The sequence below is a fragment of the Saccostrea cucullata genome, unplaced genomic scaffold (assembly GCF_032062105.1).
Source record: "Saccostrea cucullata isolate Sc308-1 unplaced genomic scaffold, CSIRO_AGI_Scuc_v1 ctg48, whole genome shotgun sequence".
Classification (NCBI taxonomy): domain Eukaryota; kingdom Metazoa; phylum Mollusca; class Bivalvia; order Ostreida; family Ostreidae; genus Saccostrea; species Saccostrea cuccullata.
In genome coordinates, this window is record NW_026930219.1 from 196,669 (window position 1) to 215,000 (window position 18,332).

General features: G+C 34.5%; 2 protein-coding genes across 7 annotated transcripts; one reads left to right on the top strand and one right to left on the bottom strand.

The window, feature by feature from the left end:
- Positions 1-124: 124 nt before the first annotated feature.
- LOC134283288 (uncharacterized) lies at positions 125-16,167 on the top strand. 6 transcript variants are annotated; one of them, XM_062765738.1, is made up of 16 exons: positions 125-169; positions 378-582; positions 1,764-1,908; positions 2,157-2,366; positions 2,720-2,825; positions 3,493-3,516; positions 4,335-4,438; positions 4,898-4,963; positions 5,442-5,794; positions 5,945-6,064; positions 6,294-6,442; positions 6,647-6,697; positions 8,294-8,320; positions 9,200-9,482; positions 13,808-14,713; positions 15,052-16,167. In XM_062765738.1, the coding sequence occupies exons 2-16, from the start codon at positions 405-407 to the stop codon at positions 15,561-15,563; spliced, it is 3,234 nt and encodes a 1,077-aa protein (XP_062621722.1). In that variant the 5' UTR covers positions 125-169; positions 378-404; the 3' UTR covers positions 15,564-16,167. The 6 variants fall into 6 exon arrangements, with proteins under 6 accessions (XP_062621722.1, XP_062621723.1, XP_062621725.1 ...); XM_062765739.1 differs by having other exon boundaries at positions 2,160-2,366; XM_062765741.1 differs by lacking the exon at positions 8,294-8,320 and having other exon boundaries at positions 15,052-16,166.
- A 242-nt stretch (positions 16,168-16,409) lies between these two features.
- Positions 16,410-17,872, bottom strand: LOC134283280 (neuronal acetylcholine receptor subunit alpha-6-like). Its single transcript, XM_062765723.1, has one exon. It carries the CDS (start codon positions 17,811-17,813, stop codon positions 16,410-16,412), a length of 1,404 nt encoding a protein of 467 aa, XP_062621707.1. The 5' UTR covers positions 17,814-17,872.
- Positions 17,873-18,332: the final 460 nt, after the last annotated feature.

The following is an 18,332-nucleotide window of genomic DNA, read 5'->3' on the forward strand; positions in this document are numbered from 1 at the left end:
TATGGTCAGTAAAAGACTAAAAAGCAAAAAAAAATTAATATTTTCAGTTCATTCAAGATTTAAAATTATTTTTTTTGGAGCAGAAATAGCAATAACTGTGCTATTTCTTTTGAAATATTTGGTGCGAGTCTGCAAGTTGCCAAGAACAAGTTTCAATATGGCGTCCAAGGTAAAACTTCTACGTAAATAAACCTTCTTTTTATTTATTTATTTCTGTGTCGTTTGCATTTTGCTTAAGTTTAGCTGAATATTTTGCATAATTATTATTTTTTCTACAAATCAAGGACAGTTTCTAGAAGAAAAACATAAATTAACCAGTAACTTACCTCAAATTGTATACAAACACATGCGTTTACAAGAAATCTTGGATGCCGTAGGTTACTGGATAAGAAAAGGAACCAAAGATGTGGGACTTACGATCTCCTTGGTCCTTTGCGGATTGGGGCCCTCCCATTCCTGAGAAAGATGCATCGTGTGCCCCACTTTGTCAGCATCCTCCATGTTGGCAGTCTAATCTGAGAAAGTTGAAAGGAATCAAAGACCTTCCACCTGCAATCCCACCAAAGGAAGAAATTGAAACAGGTAAAATCATAATCTTTGAAATTTGGAAGAGATTCAAATATAAAATTTTTGCTGTGACAGAATAAGATTCCTTGTTTCATCTTTAATTTACTGCATAGACCTACTACATTGTCATTGATGAGCAGCAGTGTATGCACTCTCATGCTTGGGTGATGTCACATTCATTCAAGCAAAGTTGATGTTACTGTCACATTCATTCAGGTTTAGGTGATGTCCTAGTGGTTTAAATTGAATAGTTAGAGGATTCATAATCAAGAAAAAGATTATTTCAATGTGATGCATATACCAAATGCAGGGTTCGACATTCGCGCTCGTCACCTCGTCATTTCCACCCTGAAATGATTTCGGTTAACGACCTGAATATTTTGGTCAGTAAAAGGCTAGCAAAAAAAAAATGACAACCTGGGACAAGTTTAAAATTAATTTTTTTTAAGCCTAATAACGATGATGCTATTTATTTTAAACTAAACTTCATAAGACCTTCAAAACATCAGCCGAGTAGATTTTTTTCCTGCCAAATCTTCGTTCAATAAATCAGCTGATGCAATTTTGTGTCGTTAAAAGTCTTGAATAAAGTTTTATTTGAGATATAAAATATGTTAACTTAGTCAACAATCACCTTATTAATAAATATAAATAGTAATAATCATCATTGTAACATTTTGCATTTCCCCTACAACTTTCTGATTATAATGATCGTTTTCTGCTGCTAGACAGCCATGTTGGGTGTCCACTGTAATATAACACCTGATTAATTCAGTCCAGGGTTATTTGACCCTATTTGTTTAGGCCTTCATGGTAAGTGAAAATGAATGTTTTAAACTACAAACTTTAGCATTCTGCATGTCAGATTCTGCTTAATATATTTTTGTTTGATAAAATACTGGAAGACATCTGTATATTCCAAAAATGTCTGGTTTAATTTTTTTAATACAAAAACACAACTTCTGTTAATTATCTTAACAAATTTTAAACAATTGCACATTAAGTTTTGTTTCATTTGATATTTTATTTGGACGACCATTCATTCAGGTTAAGGGCAACCTGTGATCAAAAAGGTTGAGGAATGGCAAGAAAAAGATCATTTCAATGTGATGCATATGCAAATGTATATACAAAAGAGAAAGCAGAAATACCTTCTTTTTAAAAATGTTTCACAATAGACTTATATGATGTTTTAGACTTGCCAACCTTAAAAGTATGTAACATGTTAGAGGAATATGGAGACGATCCCCGTGATCTGTTTCCTGTGAAGTTTGCTGGAAAACCTCAGCATGAGCGCTCAAATTTAAATAAGCTACCTGGTCCCAAATCCAGTAAAGCAAGGTATTTCATTACCAGTCATTTGTCATCAAATTCAGTCCATGTATTTCGATGGAAAAAATAATTTGTTTCAATTTAACTCCAATTACTTGAGAAAAATTGTTTTTTTAATAATATTTGGTTATTTTAAAATGCATATTACTGGTACCCATAAACTATAAAATTTAACTACATAACAGATCAATAACAAATATCAAATCATACTTAAAATCTGATGACAAACTTTACAAAGGTATGTTATTTTTTTCAAGTAGTTTAAAAGTCCCCTCCCCACCAATTCACACTCCAGTCAGTGAGAAGAAGATTAAGAGTGCCCCCCAGGGGAAGCCAGTACAACTGGTGGAGGTCCAGGAAGTGTTTGAACCTGAGGATCTCAAATGTAGCTGGGATGATACTTTCCTCCCCAAGAAATTTTATGTCTGGGTCCCCAATCCAAAAAGGAAACAAAAGCAAGAAAAATCGTATGTATCAATATATAGTTACAATTTTGTTCATTTTTTTTAGCTTTTATTAATTTAATTGAATTAAATCTATTTTCTCATTATTAAAATGACATATTCTTACGTTTGAAACATAAAAAGTGTACTTGTACTTTTTACAATAGTAAATATCAAGAAAAGCAGGCAATTACCATGATTACTCCCTGTTAAAAGGAGTTTTAAAATTTTGATGCATAATAAACCAATTTTTATATTTTAAATGCAGATTTATGTATATAGTTTGTCCAAATGCATTTTATTTTTCTCAAGACATTTGCATGAAGTGTTTAGCTAGTCAAGCTATAGTCAGAAACTGTTTTTAAACATTATTTCAGTGCATCTATTGGTGAGATAGCTAAGGGTAGTCCCCAGAAAGTTTTGGTACGAGATATTACAGAGGATATGATCCCCCGCAGTATTGAGTACGAAAACACCACAAAGGTAGGCTTACTATACTGTGATTATATTTTCAAGTACTTTACAGTTCAATAAGTCACTATCAACAGTATTGTACAGTTAAATAAGTCACTATAGACACAATCGTGATAGATTATTGTACAAAAATGTATATTGTTTTATAACTTTAAGTTGATATTTACCTTGAAATTCTTTTATGACCCAAACAAAACAGAATCTTGAAACCAGATACACTTTGCAGTTTTTAAATGCATATTGTTTGCTTTACCCTTTTCCCTCTGTATATAACCATTCAAGTTTGAATCATTGTTTTATAACATCACAATGTCTGAGTTTGATCATAATATGAATCTGCATGAGTCTCAAATTTTGTTATAATCCTAAATCAAAAGTTATAAGTTTCTCAAAGTTTTTGGAAGTCATAAAGTGTATGAGAGAATGAGTTCAGAATGTATGTCTTAATGTAAGTTAATTTAGGATCTGTTTTAACAATTTTAAAATTTCTGACACAATTATTAATTTGTTTAGATGCATAATGTAATTGTTTCGATATGATTTTATATACAATATTTGCAGACTTGTTAGACATACTGTTAGACATATTCCAGTAAAATCGTAGTTTACATTTAATTGATAAAATATGGTATGTTAAAATGCATGTTGTAATTCCTATTTCTCTTTGGTACATCAGCCATATGAAGGGCCAGTGATAAAGGTACCAATATGTAGATATAGAATCATATAGATTTACATATGTGGACTTTTAAAATGTCTTCTTCTCTCTTGCTTCAAATTGAAATTATGCATGCAAGGTTTTCTCTTTTATCTTAAACTCAAGTACAATATACATGCAATGAAAAATAATCCATATTTACCAGTATATTTTTTTTGGTCTTGTAATTTTGAATTTCATTATTTGCTCATTCCAAAACAAAAATATATATTTTATGCATGTAAATTTATCTAAAATTAATATTGACATATTTGACTTTTATTAATTATATTGATAATTTTTTCCTCATCTTTTCCACCCTTGTATATTCCTTTTTAAAACTGATCATTTCTTCTAATTAATCTTTTTTCCTACAAACCACAAACCCTTTATTCCTTTTTTGCCCTGCTATCCACAATTTTCTGACTTTTCTTCATTTGACAGTATGTAGAAAATGGTGATTATTTTACTTTTTTCTTAATTTGATCATAAAAAATTATTATTTTCTGATTATCCCTTTTAAAAATTCAAACGGGAAGCTATTATTCATAAACTTGTTTGTTATAGATAAAGTGGAATATTGAAAGTATATTTTGAGTAAACAGTTGAATTGATTAATATTCAAGTTATAGTATCATACCCTGTAGTGGTATATTATGGGAAAAAAGTCTCAAAATTCAGCAGTAAGTGAAAGGAGCTAATATTAAACATATCAACTATCCCCCCCCCTAATTAATGTCAAATTGCTCATTTTCCTCTTTTTTCTTCCATTTTTTATCTGCACTTTTAGTCTTAATTTTAATAGCACATGAATTTTGTAGATGCGTAGAAGAATTACCTCCCCTGCTTCCTCCCGCTATAGAACACCATATTCAAGGTCAGCAGCAGGGATGCGTTCAGGACCCCAACTTTATGGGAGTTCAGGGTGAGAGTTATATCTTTTTCAATATATTTAGAGAAAAAAAAAATCATTATTAGCAATTATCATCATTTTTATTAGAATATGAATAATTTAAGTCTCCAAAAGATTTATTTGAATATTTTTAAAATGTAAACAATGTATATTTTGAATAATTTTGATGCTGTTTTTCATTTGATTCTGATTGTATATGGTATGCTATAAAGGTAATTATTTTGATTTTAATTGATCTGATATTCTATAAATAAAATTTGTTTCTATTTAAAAAAATGTTTGTTTTTTTTGGTGAAGGGGAATTGTTTTCATTTACTTAAATTAATGTCTTCTTTTTTTTTTTTTTTGAAAAAAAAAATCCTAACCATAGCTTAAAAAATGATTTTAATTTTGTGTTATACTTACTTTATAAAGTAACATTAAGGAATGGGTTACTTGTGCTTGAATGTGATTGCTGTGGTGTATTTTTAGCATTGAGGAATTACTTGATCTCCCCCGAGATATTCTAGTAAGAGTTTTGGATCATGCCAGACAGAGGTAAGAAATTCAGTTTTTTTTTTATTAACGAGGACAAATTCTTCATTGTACAAAAAATTACTTCATATTTTTTATTGACAAAAATACGAATTTAAGCTCCATAAAATTGCCACACCTATAAATGAGTATTAAAGGGATACAATCATTGACTATTCTTATGAATTACACTTCGTATGTCAGAAATAATAGACTACTAGATAATAATTAAAGTTTAGACATCAAATTTGTATAACTTTTATTTAGTTGCTTGAGGAAAAGAAAATATGAATGCAGTTTCAATTTATTTTTCTTCTCATTAGTTAATAAAGAAAATTCAATCTGACAACTTTTATTTTTTCAAATTGATCTTTTTAAAACACCTGCAGTTATTTAAATGTATATATACAGGTTCCTTGACATCTAATACTGCCTTTTTTATTTAGAAAATAAAGACTGGCCATTGCATATAACTAGCTATGATATCTGTTTCATATTTCAGTGATTTTGCATCTAGTCAGAAACTCCATGAACTGATAAGTAAGTTTGTTCCGATCATGGACCGAGAGTCTACCAACATGACGGCCAACAGTACAGACCTGCTGCAGCAGAAGAAGATGAACATCTACGAGGGCAAAGAGAAGAAACATAAGGAGTCCCATCTAATGGAAACAAAGCCTGTTTACTACCTCGACGAGGACGGAGTGGAACAGGAAGTCTTCCCCGAACCCAGGCTGTCACGAGGTCAAAGATTAAATGATAGTGATTATGGGTCATATCGAGATCTGTACATGAGTGGAACCCGAGAGTTCCCCAAACTGAAGAAACCACTGCCACCTATTGGTGGAACTGTGGGTGAGTATTTAATTGTATTATATCAACTGAATGTTAATTATAACAAATGAAATAATTATTAATGGAATTATTACAACCTGTCTTGATTTTTTTGTTTTGTTAGATGATCTTTTTGGTGTTACCTGCTGAATATATTTCATTGTATTGTAGATGAAAAGATAAAAATTCCCTCAATATCACTTGGCCTGCCAGAGCTTCCTACTGGAGTAAAACACACCAGGACTTTTAACTACTCCAGGAAAAATTACAGAAATATTGACCTTACCATAGGTAACTGATAGGGAGGATTAACACAAGGATTCAGATCAAGATAAAAGATTTTTTTAATCATTGAAACAATACATATTTTCTATAATCTTACAGAGTAGTTGATAATAATTTAAGATATAATTAAAAGTTAAGTTTATTTAGTAAAATAATTGTTATCTTAATTTGTAATTAGTCTGTTAAATGATTAACAAACCCTAACATTGATTCTGATTGCTTGTACTATTTTTAGCTCCTGTTCCAACTCCGCCCACCAGCACCAGGACTGATGACACCACTGCTTCAGATCACGGCACCACCGTCCATGTTAACATTCCCTCTGCTGACTCTGTCAGGGAGGGGGTACCACCCCAGTCTGCCGCTCAGAGGGCTGAAATGGCAGTAAGTAGCACCACATCCACTCCCTTCATAATTACAATATTGCTTTGCCTTCATTTCTTTTTTCAAAATTAAATGTGATGTTCATCATTGTTCTTTCATGTCATTTTCTCATATCTTTTAAACATTTGTATGGTTTTTCTGACTTTTCTGTTATTTGAGAAAGAACGTAAGGAATGATAATGTATTTTGAATGCACTTCACTAGCCCCTATCAAGACAAACGACTGACTCTCGAGATCTTATTGATGCTTTAGCTGTAAGTATTCATTGGTCTGAAGTCCAGTCTGTAGTATATTGACACTGCAGCAAAAAATTTCTGCACTTTTTAAAAAATAAATTCAGTAAATGCATTTAAGTTATAAAGAGATACTTTTATGTAGAATATATTTAGAAAAAAAATAAATATAGCTTTGATGTGAAGTAAAAGATTTAAAAAATAAATGTTAAAGATATGTAAAAAATAATTTGTAAAAGTGAAACAGACATTAAATATAATATTTTTAAATTACAAACTGGACAAATAAATACCTGGTATATGAGTTTGGGGGCATGGTTATAGGGGAGGAATGCATTGTGTGAGTCTAAGACAGATAACTGCTTGTTATGCCTTGTGTAATGGTGTGGACAGGATATAATTATTTTGTGTACAGATTCACTTTTGTCAGCTACCATTTTAACATCAAGTTTTTATATCATTTCTTATTTATTTACCTTCATCATGTTCATACACATGTATAATGATGTCTCTCTATTAAACTGTTCAAAAATGCTTATCATAAACTATAATAATTTTCAAAATCATTTGCATATAATGAAAAAAAAGTTATATAATGTCTTCATTTGAATTGAAACAATCAGATTTTATATAATGAACAATATCATTAATAAGCAACAGAATATACATATTTTATTTTTGGTTCACAACAGTTTCAGGTCAGCAAAAGGCTGCGCTATAGACTGTGGATGAGTTTTCACAGTGCAGTAAGTTTTTACGGGGGTGGTACCCAGTAGAGCCCTGGTGACAGTACACACACACTGTAGAACCTGCAGGTGTCTGCACATTATCATATAGTGCTGGAAAATGTTTGCTGTTGGGATATTTTGTCCTTAGAGAATTTGAAATAGATTTACATTTGGCTAGATTCCATTTATTTCTTGGTGTTTGTACTTCATTCACTTTCCTGTTCTATTACCAATTTACATATCCCCATAGATACTTGATCAAGGTGAAACATTAAATTGTCACAAATCATCCATGATTTAGGTAGAATGATCTGAATGTTAATTCATATTTTTTTGAAATACATCTGGAACAAGAAGTTATTTGCAAATCATAAACCCCCGCTCCCCCCCCCCCCCCCCCCAAATTATTTTAGAAGTTTGGGTTGTTTAGATTCATTTCTTGTTTCCTGTCCCTAAAATGAAATGAAAATTAGAAATCTTATGTTCTTAGTACTGTGAAATCACTAATTTTCCTTGGGGTGTAATATTCGCAGTTTTCAAGGTATGAAGAGACCCACGAATTTATTTCCACCACGAAATGCAATTTCTCACATATATTACTACTGATCAATTCTTCATCCACGAAATCAAATCCCCATGAACCAATAAATATTCCTCAAACCATGAAAATTCGACCCCTCGAAAATATGTGATTTTACAGTAATTTCTTTAGAAGAATATCCATACTATTTTCATGTGTACATATTTATGTTTGTTTGTCCTTGGTGTTGTGTTCTAGGGCTATAGGGAGCTATTCTGTTTGCAATATTTATGTACCAGTAAATGGTGATGGTAAGACCATATATAGATGATTCAGTGAATACAGTATGTAGTGTTGTTTTATTTTTAGTATTATGGCCTGTACACTGATTTTGAGGTAAAGTATTAAATCTCCAACATACACAGGAAAAGGGTACCAATTATATAATAAAACACCTATAAAAACCTGACACGTTGGTCTGCAAAAATAGGGGGGAAAAAGCATTTATATGTGTAGATCTTTTTTAGTTGAAGATTGCCTAAAATTAAAGAGACTGGATATATGTTTTTGTAAGGGTGAAAATTTTCCCTATTACCCTCAACAACATGCCATGTAAATTTTATCTTTATGTTTCATATATGGTTTTTTTGGGGGGGGGGTGTAGTTTAAAAAGAGCAAATTTATTACTTTTACAGACAACACCTGTCAGGTTTTTACTATGTAGATGTTAACAGTTACCGTGGTGATTGGGAGAAAGTTGGGGTTATATATTGAGGTACATGTATTAGCTAGGAGCATGTCATCTGTTGGATAATTCCCATGCTGACATAGTTCAGTGCATGATTACATCTAATATAGTATGTACAGTTTTTCTTTTAGCTGCCCGGAGAAAATCAAATTTGGGTGCATGTTCATCATGAAACCTAACATGCATGCATTTCCATCAACTAACATCAATACTAAGAAAAATAAAATTACGAGTCATTCCATTGCAAAAATTAAGATAAATTTTTTTGGGGGAAGGAAGATTTAGATTTGTGTTCAACTGGATTTTTTTCTCACACAGGTCAACTTTAAAATGATATGGAAGGGCTCATTAATAGTCTACTGCAATGTTCATCTGTTTTTTAAATATTTATATTAATTCATTTAAAAAATAAAATTATCAATTTGTCATTGTTAAGTGACATGTAATAGTTTGTTGACTGTAATTTTATTGTCTTCCTTAATAAAACACTTTGCATTTAAAAAGAAATCAATATTTTGTATTTTCAGTCTTCCAAATCTGAGAGATCAGCTTCCCGTACCCCTCTCCATGCTGTCAGCCCCGCCCAGTCAACAAGGGTGCCCCAGGCCCCAGCCACCACCCCTGCCACCCATGGTCAGATGTCCCCCATGAAGCTTTACCGGGATCAGTCAGGACTGTCCACTGCCTCCAACAGGAAACCAAAATCAGCTCCCTCAAACCAGAATATATCGCGAGAAAATGCCCAGTCCCCCACTGCTGAGATCCGGGCCCCCACAAACTCCCCCAGGGCCCTCACACCTGAGCAGACAGGTATGTAGTGATATGGCCTATATTTAACTCTGAATTAACAATCAGCTGAGTCAGATTCATTTGATATCTATAGCATGAAGTATTTAACAACATACTACTGTCCTGAAGTAGATTTCATCTTTCCTCACTGTTCAGTCTTATTCTTGTGTTTTTAAAAGGCTTCAGTATCAAGTATTCAGTGTTGATAATTGTTTGAAGCAATCTTTTTTATTAAAAAACTCTTGTTTTCTCACTTATTCAATGAGAGATCCCCATACTTTGTGTTTATTGTTTTATTTGTCCCAATTTTTCTGGCCAAATTACAGTAAAACACTGTTACAGTAAATATGCTTGTAATGAATTCAGCTTACAGTGGAAGATGTTCAATCCTTGTGATTTTGGAACAGTACAATTAACTTATTGGATTTAAAAAAAAAATCTTAAATAAAAAAGATTTTGCGCATTTGCACTGAAATTGTGATATATTCTAACTCCCTCTGACTGAAAAAAGACTCCTATTGATTTTGAAGTCAAAAGGTCAAAGATCACAATCAATATCATATTTCCAGATGTTAACTTAATTTTGGTTGAGTTTTTCTAGTGAAATTTATATCACAGATCCAAGTGACCCAAATATAACCCCATCAGTGTTTTTAGGTCAAAAGGTCAAGGTTAGAAATTCATACTTGTAAAAAATATTTTTTAGATGATAGCTTAAATTTGTCTTTCCACCTTTGTAAGAAAGGTTTATACCATAACTCTTTTGACTTCAAGATGACCTCTAAATGTTTCAAGATCAAAGGCAAAGGTCAGAAATTCTATCATTTTGAAAGATGAATTTTCTGGCTTTTTATATCTTTAGTCAACATGACTTAGAGATTTTTGATTTGTCAAAAGATTAAAGGTCAAGGGTAGAAATTCAAGGGCGAAAGATGAAAGGCCAAAACCAACAATTCTTTTCCTTTCCTTTGCATTTTCCCAGGTGTTCCTTGCCTATCTTTTTACCTTCAATGGGAAACATATTCCATGAATTGGCCTGTATTGTAAAAGGCATCAGAGAAATGAAAGCATAAAGAAGTTATAAATACTAATATAGTTTGGTACACAGCTGTTTAGAATGCATGTTTATTTACAGGCATTTTTAGTTTTTCATTCCTTTTTTATTTCTACTAATGTTAGTAGCATGATCTAACAATTATTAACTTCATAGGGAAATACAGGAAACTGCCTGGTAAGTGTGATATGTTTAGTAGAGAGCTAGGCATTCTCTCTCTCTCTCTCTCTTGGTTGCAGGTTTAAATTTACTGTTTTAGTTTTAGTCATTTGGGATATTGCGAAAATGGACTCTTTAGTTATATAAACTTATGAAAATCATTTTAAGGCCAAATTTTGATTTGAAAATGCACTGAAAGCTCAAGTGAGCTTTTCTGATCATGTTTTGTCTATAGTCTGTCTAACAGGCTTGTTCTGCAACAGGAAATAAAAATTATCCATACTGTAGATCACTAAATTTTAGTGACACCTTATTTCCGCGAGATAGTCATTGACTCTTGATCAGCGAGACAAAATTTTCGCGAATTGTGTTTATTGCTCTATATAATCTTAAGGAATACTATTATACGTGAGAATTAAATTTTCGCGAGCACACTGTCTCGTGTAATTACGCGAAAATAAAGTTCTCGCGAATAAAAAGTGATTTACAGTAGTTGAAATTTGGACTAGTTATATAAATTATTAAACTTTTATTATATTCTCTCTCTCTCTCTCTCTCTCTCTCTCTCTCTCTCTCTCTCTCTCTCTCTCTCCCCGCAAAAGAAGTTTGGGGGGGGGTATATAGGAATTACCTTGTCCGTCTGTCCGTCCGTCCATCTGTCTGTCTGTCCGTCTGTCTGTGCAATCGTGTCCGGTCCATATCTTTCTTACAGAAGGACATTAGAATCTACTACTCCACACAAAGATTGCCCATGACCTAAGGGTGTGTCATGACCTTGACCCAAGGTCATTTGGGGAACATCAAGGTCACTGGAAGAAAAATTACATAATTCGTGTCCGGTCCATATCTTTCTTATGGATAAACTTGGTAGGTTTTCATTTCACACAAAGATTGCCCATGACCCAAGGGTGTGTCATGACCTTGACCCAAGGTCATTTGGGGAAGTTCAAGGTCACTGGAAGAAAAATTTCATAATTCGTGTTTGATACATATCTTTATTAAGGGAAAACTTACTTCTGAAAAACCCAGCGGGGGGTATTTTGTCCCGTTTGGACAGTTCTAGTTAAATGAACTGATTTCTGCTTTTCTGTATCCAAAGTACTCAGGTGAGCAATGGGACCTATGGGCTTTTTTGTTTCAAGAAAGACTTGCTGTGAATTTATCCAACTCCCCACCCTTATTCACCATCACCAATATTTTATGCAGTGTGGTAAAACCTCCCACATTACTGACATTAGCATATCCAAAAATATTTTTTGACCAAATTAAAAAATTAAGACCCCCTCCAAAAAAAAACAAACAATTAAACAAACAAGCCAAAAAAGGGTCAGGAGAGTTTGGTGAGATTTTGTGTTCTTTGGTTTTTTTTTTCAGGGGTTAAATATTCATTATCCCCTTTTTCAGGGACTTTTTTTCTTTGGCTTGTAAATGATTACCTCCCCCTTTATTTCAGAATTTCTTTTTTAAAAAAGAAGATGCTTTGTACATGCTTGATTTTGATTCTCTAGGGTGAAGAAGAGGATGGTCGTTTCTTTAATTTTAATTGTTATTTGATTGATTGGTCAATTACTGCGGTATCTCCTTTCATTTCAATGTACCCCCCTTTTTTTCCCTACGTAAAAATGTTGAGACCTCATTAAATATGTTTTAAAAAATTTCAATGTATGAATAAGAGCATGTTGAAGTTGATCAGTAATTGAGTAATTGATTCATTTTGCTCATTTGTTTGATGAACCAACTCCAAGTTCTTCGTTGTGTACAAGTGGACAGGTTAAAACCCTAATACCCTGTCAATAGACGTGATCTGTAATTATGGGTATTGGAGAGAACACAATGAATATTATCAAATATTATGTGTCAAATTTCAGTTAAATGTGACATGCAAGAAAATTGCAATCAAATAAATATTATTAAAAAATCTTCAAAAATCTCAAATATCGCCCAAATGTGACATCCAACATGCTAGATGCTACTTATTTATGTAATCGTGATATGTTTACATGCAACTTATTTATGTTGACATGCAATGTCGATGTGATGTCGACATGCAACTTATTTATGTTAACATGCAATTTATTTATGTTGACATGAAACTAAGTTAAGTTGACATGCAACTTAGTTAAGTTGACATGCAACTTAGTTAAGTTGACATGCAACTTAGTTATGTTGACATGCAACTTAGTTATGTTGACATGCAACTTAGTTATGTTGACAGGCAAGATGAATATGTTGACATATTTATGTCGCCATGCAACTTATAAGTTGCATGTCAACATATTTATCTTGCATGTCAATAAGTTGCATTGACAATTTAAAGTTGCATGTTAACATAACTAATTTGCATGTTAACATATCTAAGTTGCATGTCAACAAATTTATCTTGCATGTTAACACAAATAAGTACCATTTAGCATGTTGAATGTCACATGTGGGCAATATTTGAGATTTATGAAGATTTTTTATAATTTTTATCTGATTGCAATTTTCTTGCAACATATTTATTCACACTTAACATGAAATTGCATGTCGACATATAGAAAAATAAAAAAAATGTTAATTTCAGTTAAATGTGCATTTCATTCACAACCTATGATGACAGCTGCGCTCAAGAAAACACTTTAACCGCAAGTTTTGCTGGAATAATGCATTAGACTATTTCCATGTCAATGTTGACAATTTAAATTGACCAATCACACAGCGGGGGGCGTGAATTGTTTACGCTGGATGCATTTGTCGAAAAAGATCGTGACGTAAAGCAAAACTTCACACTTAACTGAAATTACTAAATATAAAAAAAATGTTAATGTACATTTCATTAATCTGTATGAGAAAACATTTTAATAGTTGCATAATGCATGTAAGTCGACAGGTCAACAAAACCTATACATTGTAAACACTGATTATAGTAAATACGCGATCCTTTTTTTTAGGGGGGGGGTTGCAAATTTTAACGGATTTAATGCAATCGAAATATGCCCCCCCCCCCCAAAAATAGACAAAACAACAGCTCAGCTCTTTTCCGTATCTCATTTTACCAAATCACGTTTCCGAAAAGCTAAGCTAAAAGCACTTTATAAAGTAACGAAATACAAGTACTTGGGGAAAAACAATAGAAGTTACTTTTGTTTTACAGGTCTTGGAACAATTCAGGAAACGGGCCTTGAAGAGGGTGAGGGACCGCATCCAGTATCACGTGGTGGACGAAGTGTGCGCTTCGCTGAAGAAGTTCCGGAAGTTCCTCCGCCGCCATCTTCACCTCAACTTCCGGAAGATGACCAAGAGCCAGCGCAAGATGTGACACCACAGACTCAGGAACCGAGTGTTCCTGTCTCAAGACAAACGGGCTTCACCAACCAACCCACATTTAATACGATGGAAAAAGAATTGTCACAAGATGAAATCCTGATCAAGTCGGCAAAGAAACGAGATTCTATCATATCTACACCAGAACCATGGCCTCAAGTTAACGAAGCAGATTACGATGTTACACCTGCTCACACGAAAATGACTCTCCACGATAGCGAACCAAAAGTGAATGATTCGCGGATGGCACAAATGGATCCGTACTCGGACAGGTCTGCTGGTACCGGAAGTACGATTCGTGCAGATATAACCAGCAGAGACTCCACGAGAAGTTACATGACCCACAAAGAGGAATCGCCAGGGCCTCCTCCCCCGTCCCCAGAGGCTAAAAACGACGAGCAAAGGTCGGCGCGAAGAAGAGAAACGAAATCCCGCGAATCTACCACCATGACACCACTTATGGAAGAGAATGATGAAGATACGGCATCGCCCGATGTTCACATCAGGACTCTGGTTATTGAAGTTCCACCATTAGGACAGAAGGAGACAAAGGAGAAGCCGAAGGGTAAAGCACGAACTACGGACACGTTTGTTAGTATAGATATTCCTGCACAGCCCGTGGTAGATGATGAAGTTCCGAACGGTAGTGGAAAGAGACAACTGATTAGTAAAGGAGGGAGACGGCTGGAGCCACCCTTAGAGGAAAAGGAGGAAGAATCCACCCCAGATGGAGGAGGTAGGGCTACTACAGTAACATTCTGACTTGTATAGCAAGACCGCGATTTGTAGGATTAACAAATTAAAGCTCACAAAGGTAGATAAGTTAGTTCAAAGTATAGCCTCATGAACTAGGTTTGGGCCACAATGGGGAAGAATATAAATACGAAAAAGATTTTTGTATCTTGGTTACAAAAATGGATTATAGCAGGTTATCGGTTGTAAAGTTGAAATGAAGCCCTAATAAACGGAATATTAAAATTAATGAGGGTTAGGATTTCAAAATTACCGGTAGTCGTGTTTTAACTAGATTTATTATTGTCTATATTTCTGACTTATTCTTTCTCTACGTTTCAGGTACTATCAACACACGAGAACAGAATTTGTCTGTACAAAGCTCCGTGACCGGCAGAATTACAGCTGATGGGGACACCGATACAGAATTTGGATCCGCTGGCGTTGATCCCTCTATTGGTGGTAACGTATCTCCCTCTTCAACAATCGCAGGAAATGACAAGATCGTCAACACGGACCTGAAAAACTTTATTGAGCAACAAGGTGGAGATACTTCGAAAATTGAGGAGGATAATGAACCAAAATCTAGTGAACGCAGGAAGGATTCTTCCGAAATGATGGAATCGCGGGACTCTTATTTACCGGAAGGCGAGGAGCAGAAACCGGAGCAGACGATCGAGAGAGATGACGTCAAACAAGAGAATCAGACGGGAGAGGAACAAACAGAGGAGGGTGACACGGAGGGGAATCTTACCCAGAGGACTGAGCAGGAGGTGACGGAAAACGGGGGCGATAATGACGCCTTTAAATCCCTGCTGGCAGAGGAGCTAGCGCGTATAAACCAACAGGATTAAGACAGAGGGTGGCTATATATATGTGATTATAATTCTGTGATATATCCTGACATCATAGATAGGCCTGTGATATCACTGATAGCATAATTGTGATAATTTTACATGTACATCTAGAAGAGAGCCAATTTCCTTGATAAAATATTCAAATAAATGAAGTGCATCCGAGATTTTCATACATAATATAACGCTCAATGCTGTAGCCTTTCTGTCAGGAGCTGTGATTGAAACTTTTTATTTGTATCTGTGATACATGTATATCCATTATGTATTTTTATTGAAATATGAGAAAGCATTTTTGAAAATTTCTCTCAGGTTAACGGCACGTCGAGCATTTATATCCATACGAATTTTCCCATAAAATCTTTCAGATATTCACGCGTGATTCCAGTAAACATTCATCAAGAGTTATTGGTGGTTTGGCTGCACTTCCCTCGTGGTGATACATTTAACAGAATACAAATAAAATTCATTTTTCAAGGAATTATTTTAAAAAATCATTTTAATTTTCAATTATTTTATTTTTGATACACCAATAAATGAATACAATGGTAAAAAACGTTTTGAACGGATTAAAATTGGATTTAATTTAGATACATCATGCAATATTCATTGTGCAATTTCTGTTAATTCTTGTTTTTCACTTCTGTATTTGCTGTGATATACATGTTGTAAATAAAATCCACCAGTAAGAATCATACCATTTTATTCTTATTTAGAAACATAACTAGGAAGACAAAGATATAGATTTCTGTGACTAGACTTACAATTAACAAAGTATAAATCAATGAAAAGAAAGTTGCTTCATCCCTTAGCAGTTTTCAAACGACGTATATTTTAATCTTTTTTTTACACTGCAAGCCTTCCGCTAGAAATCATGAAGTAAATGGCTCCTAACACAAGAATTGTACCGAGACACGCAATGAAACAAATTTTGTCAAATAATTTGGCGAAGGTTTTCCACGATTCTAGTTCATACTCCGGGAGGCCCCCGTCCTCGTAATCCTCATAAATAACCCCGGACTCATTATCCGCCCGAAAAGACTGTCTATAGACCTCCGGGCCTCCCTTCACGGAATCCCCAACTAATGATACCATAGGTTTCTTGTAGTCCACCTGCTGCGACATCCGTCTCGTCTTAGATTCTAAATTTAGATCGACTTGTCGATTTTCTGCCGATCCAATTCTACGTCCTCGGCAGTCCGACTTCTTCAACAAAGTCCGACACCCTTTTCTACATCTTCTACATCGTAAAGCTTTCGTCACTTTGCTTAGCCACCCTGGCAAGGGTTTTTCTGCTTTTCGAAAATGAAATCTTAGACCGATGATGGTCAAAAAACAAATTATTGTTGACAGAATAAGTAAAAGCATCAGAATAAACGACAAAACTGACAGAGGTTTCGATGTTTTCGGAATGGTGTCGGAAACTAAGGTAAGATATACGGTAATCGACAAAAGACAAGTGATGGCATAACCAATTCTCTCGCCGGAATCTGCCGAAAGCAGGAACACCATGCAGTTAAGAAAAACCAGCATCACAACAGGTATGAAGAGATTAATGATGAAGAAGGACGACCGACGCTCCATGTATAACTTGAAGTACATGTATTCGAATGGACCGTCTCCATATCTCTCAGCGGCCGTATTGTAGAGAATCCATTCCCCGTTCTCTGTATAATTGTCCAGATTCACTTCGTTCTTCGAAATGATCACTTGCAGCTCCCGCTGTCTGTAGTTCCAAGGAATCATCTCAATTGTACAAACCTGCCGATCGAACGGGAAGTGAGTGACGTCAATGTCACATGACGTTTCTAAGTAATCACCAGTATACCACTCGGCAGCGCCGTCATCTTTATAGCGTATCATAATGTCCTCAAATCCAATCTTCCTGACTTTTCTGACCGGATTAGTGACGACCAAGTCCGGCTTCCACACTAAGTCTTGTGGAAATAGAATCTGCCAGGTATTACTATAGTCTGTTTTGTTCCACACCATTCGATCGTCTGTCCATGACATGTCTATATAGACCACAGTCGATAAGGTTCCAGAGAGTTCGTCCAGGCCATTGACAGACAGCAGATGTAAGGTCGTCTCCACAACCGTCTGCTGGTACTGATTTGAGTTTGGTCGGATATACGGGTTGTAATTCTGCAATAAATGGGTATATAGCTGCTCCGTTGCTGTTCTATTGGCGACTGTAAAATTAAGAAATGAACTTGTCACCAAAATTATCGTTAATTTTGTAGTTGCCATCTCTTTGGACTGTCTGATTCAAATGACTAGTATGGATCTGTTTTGTATTTTTTAAATGTCAGAGTCGGGTGTTTATGTCCACCAGACAAAATATTTTGTTATCTTGAACACAATAGATGTTGTCTATTGACCAGTACGGTTTACTGGAATTCATTTAACGTTTTGAGGAGGGTATTTATTTTACCTTTGAGGAGTACGGATTTAATTAATCCCAAACAGCACCTGACTTTTAAACAGATGATGACTTTGCCAAGGACTATTTACACAATACGCTCTCGACTACTAGTATTACGTATTCTGTGGCTATTTAGTTGAGAAATCCCTAAGGAGACAATAGATTGTTAACGTTACTTTGATATAATACGGTTTCCTTCTAATACCTATCCCTTTAGTTGAAAATGAAGACGAAAAATAATCTTTGACCTATCAGCACCTGGTAGTCAAACAAACAAGCTTGACACGTAAAGGCCCTGTCACACCAAGCTGCGTTCACACGGAGTCATTACGGCGTTGTTAAAT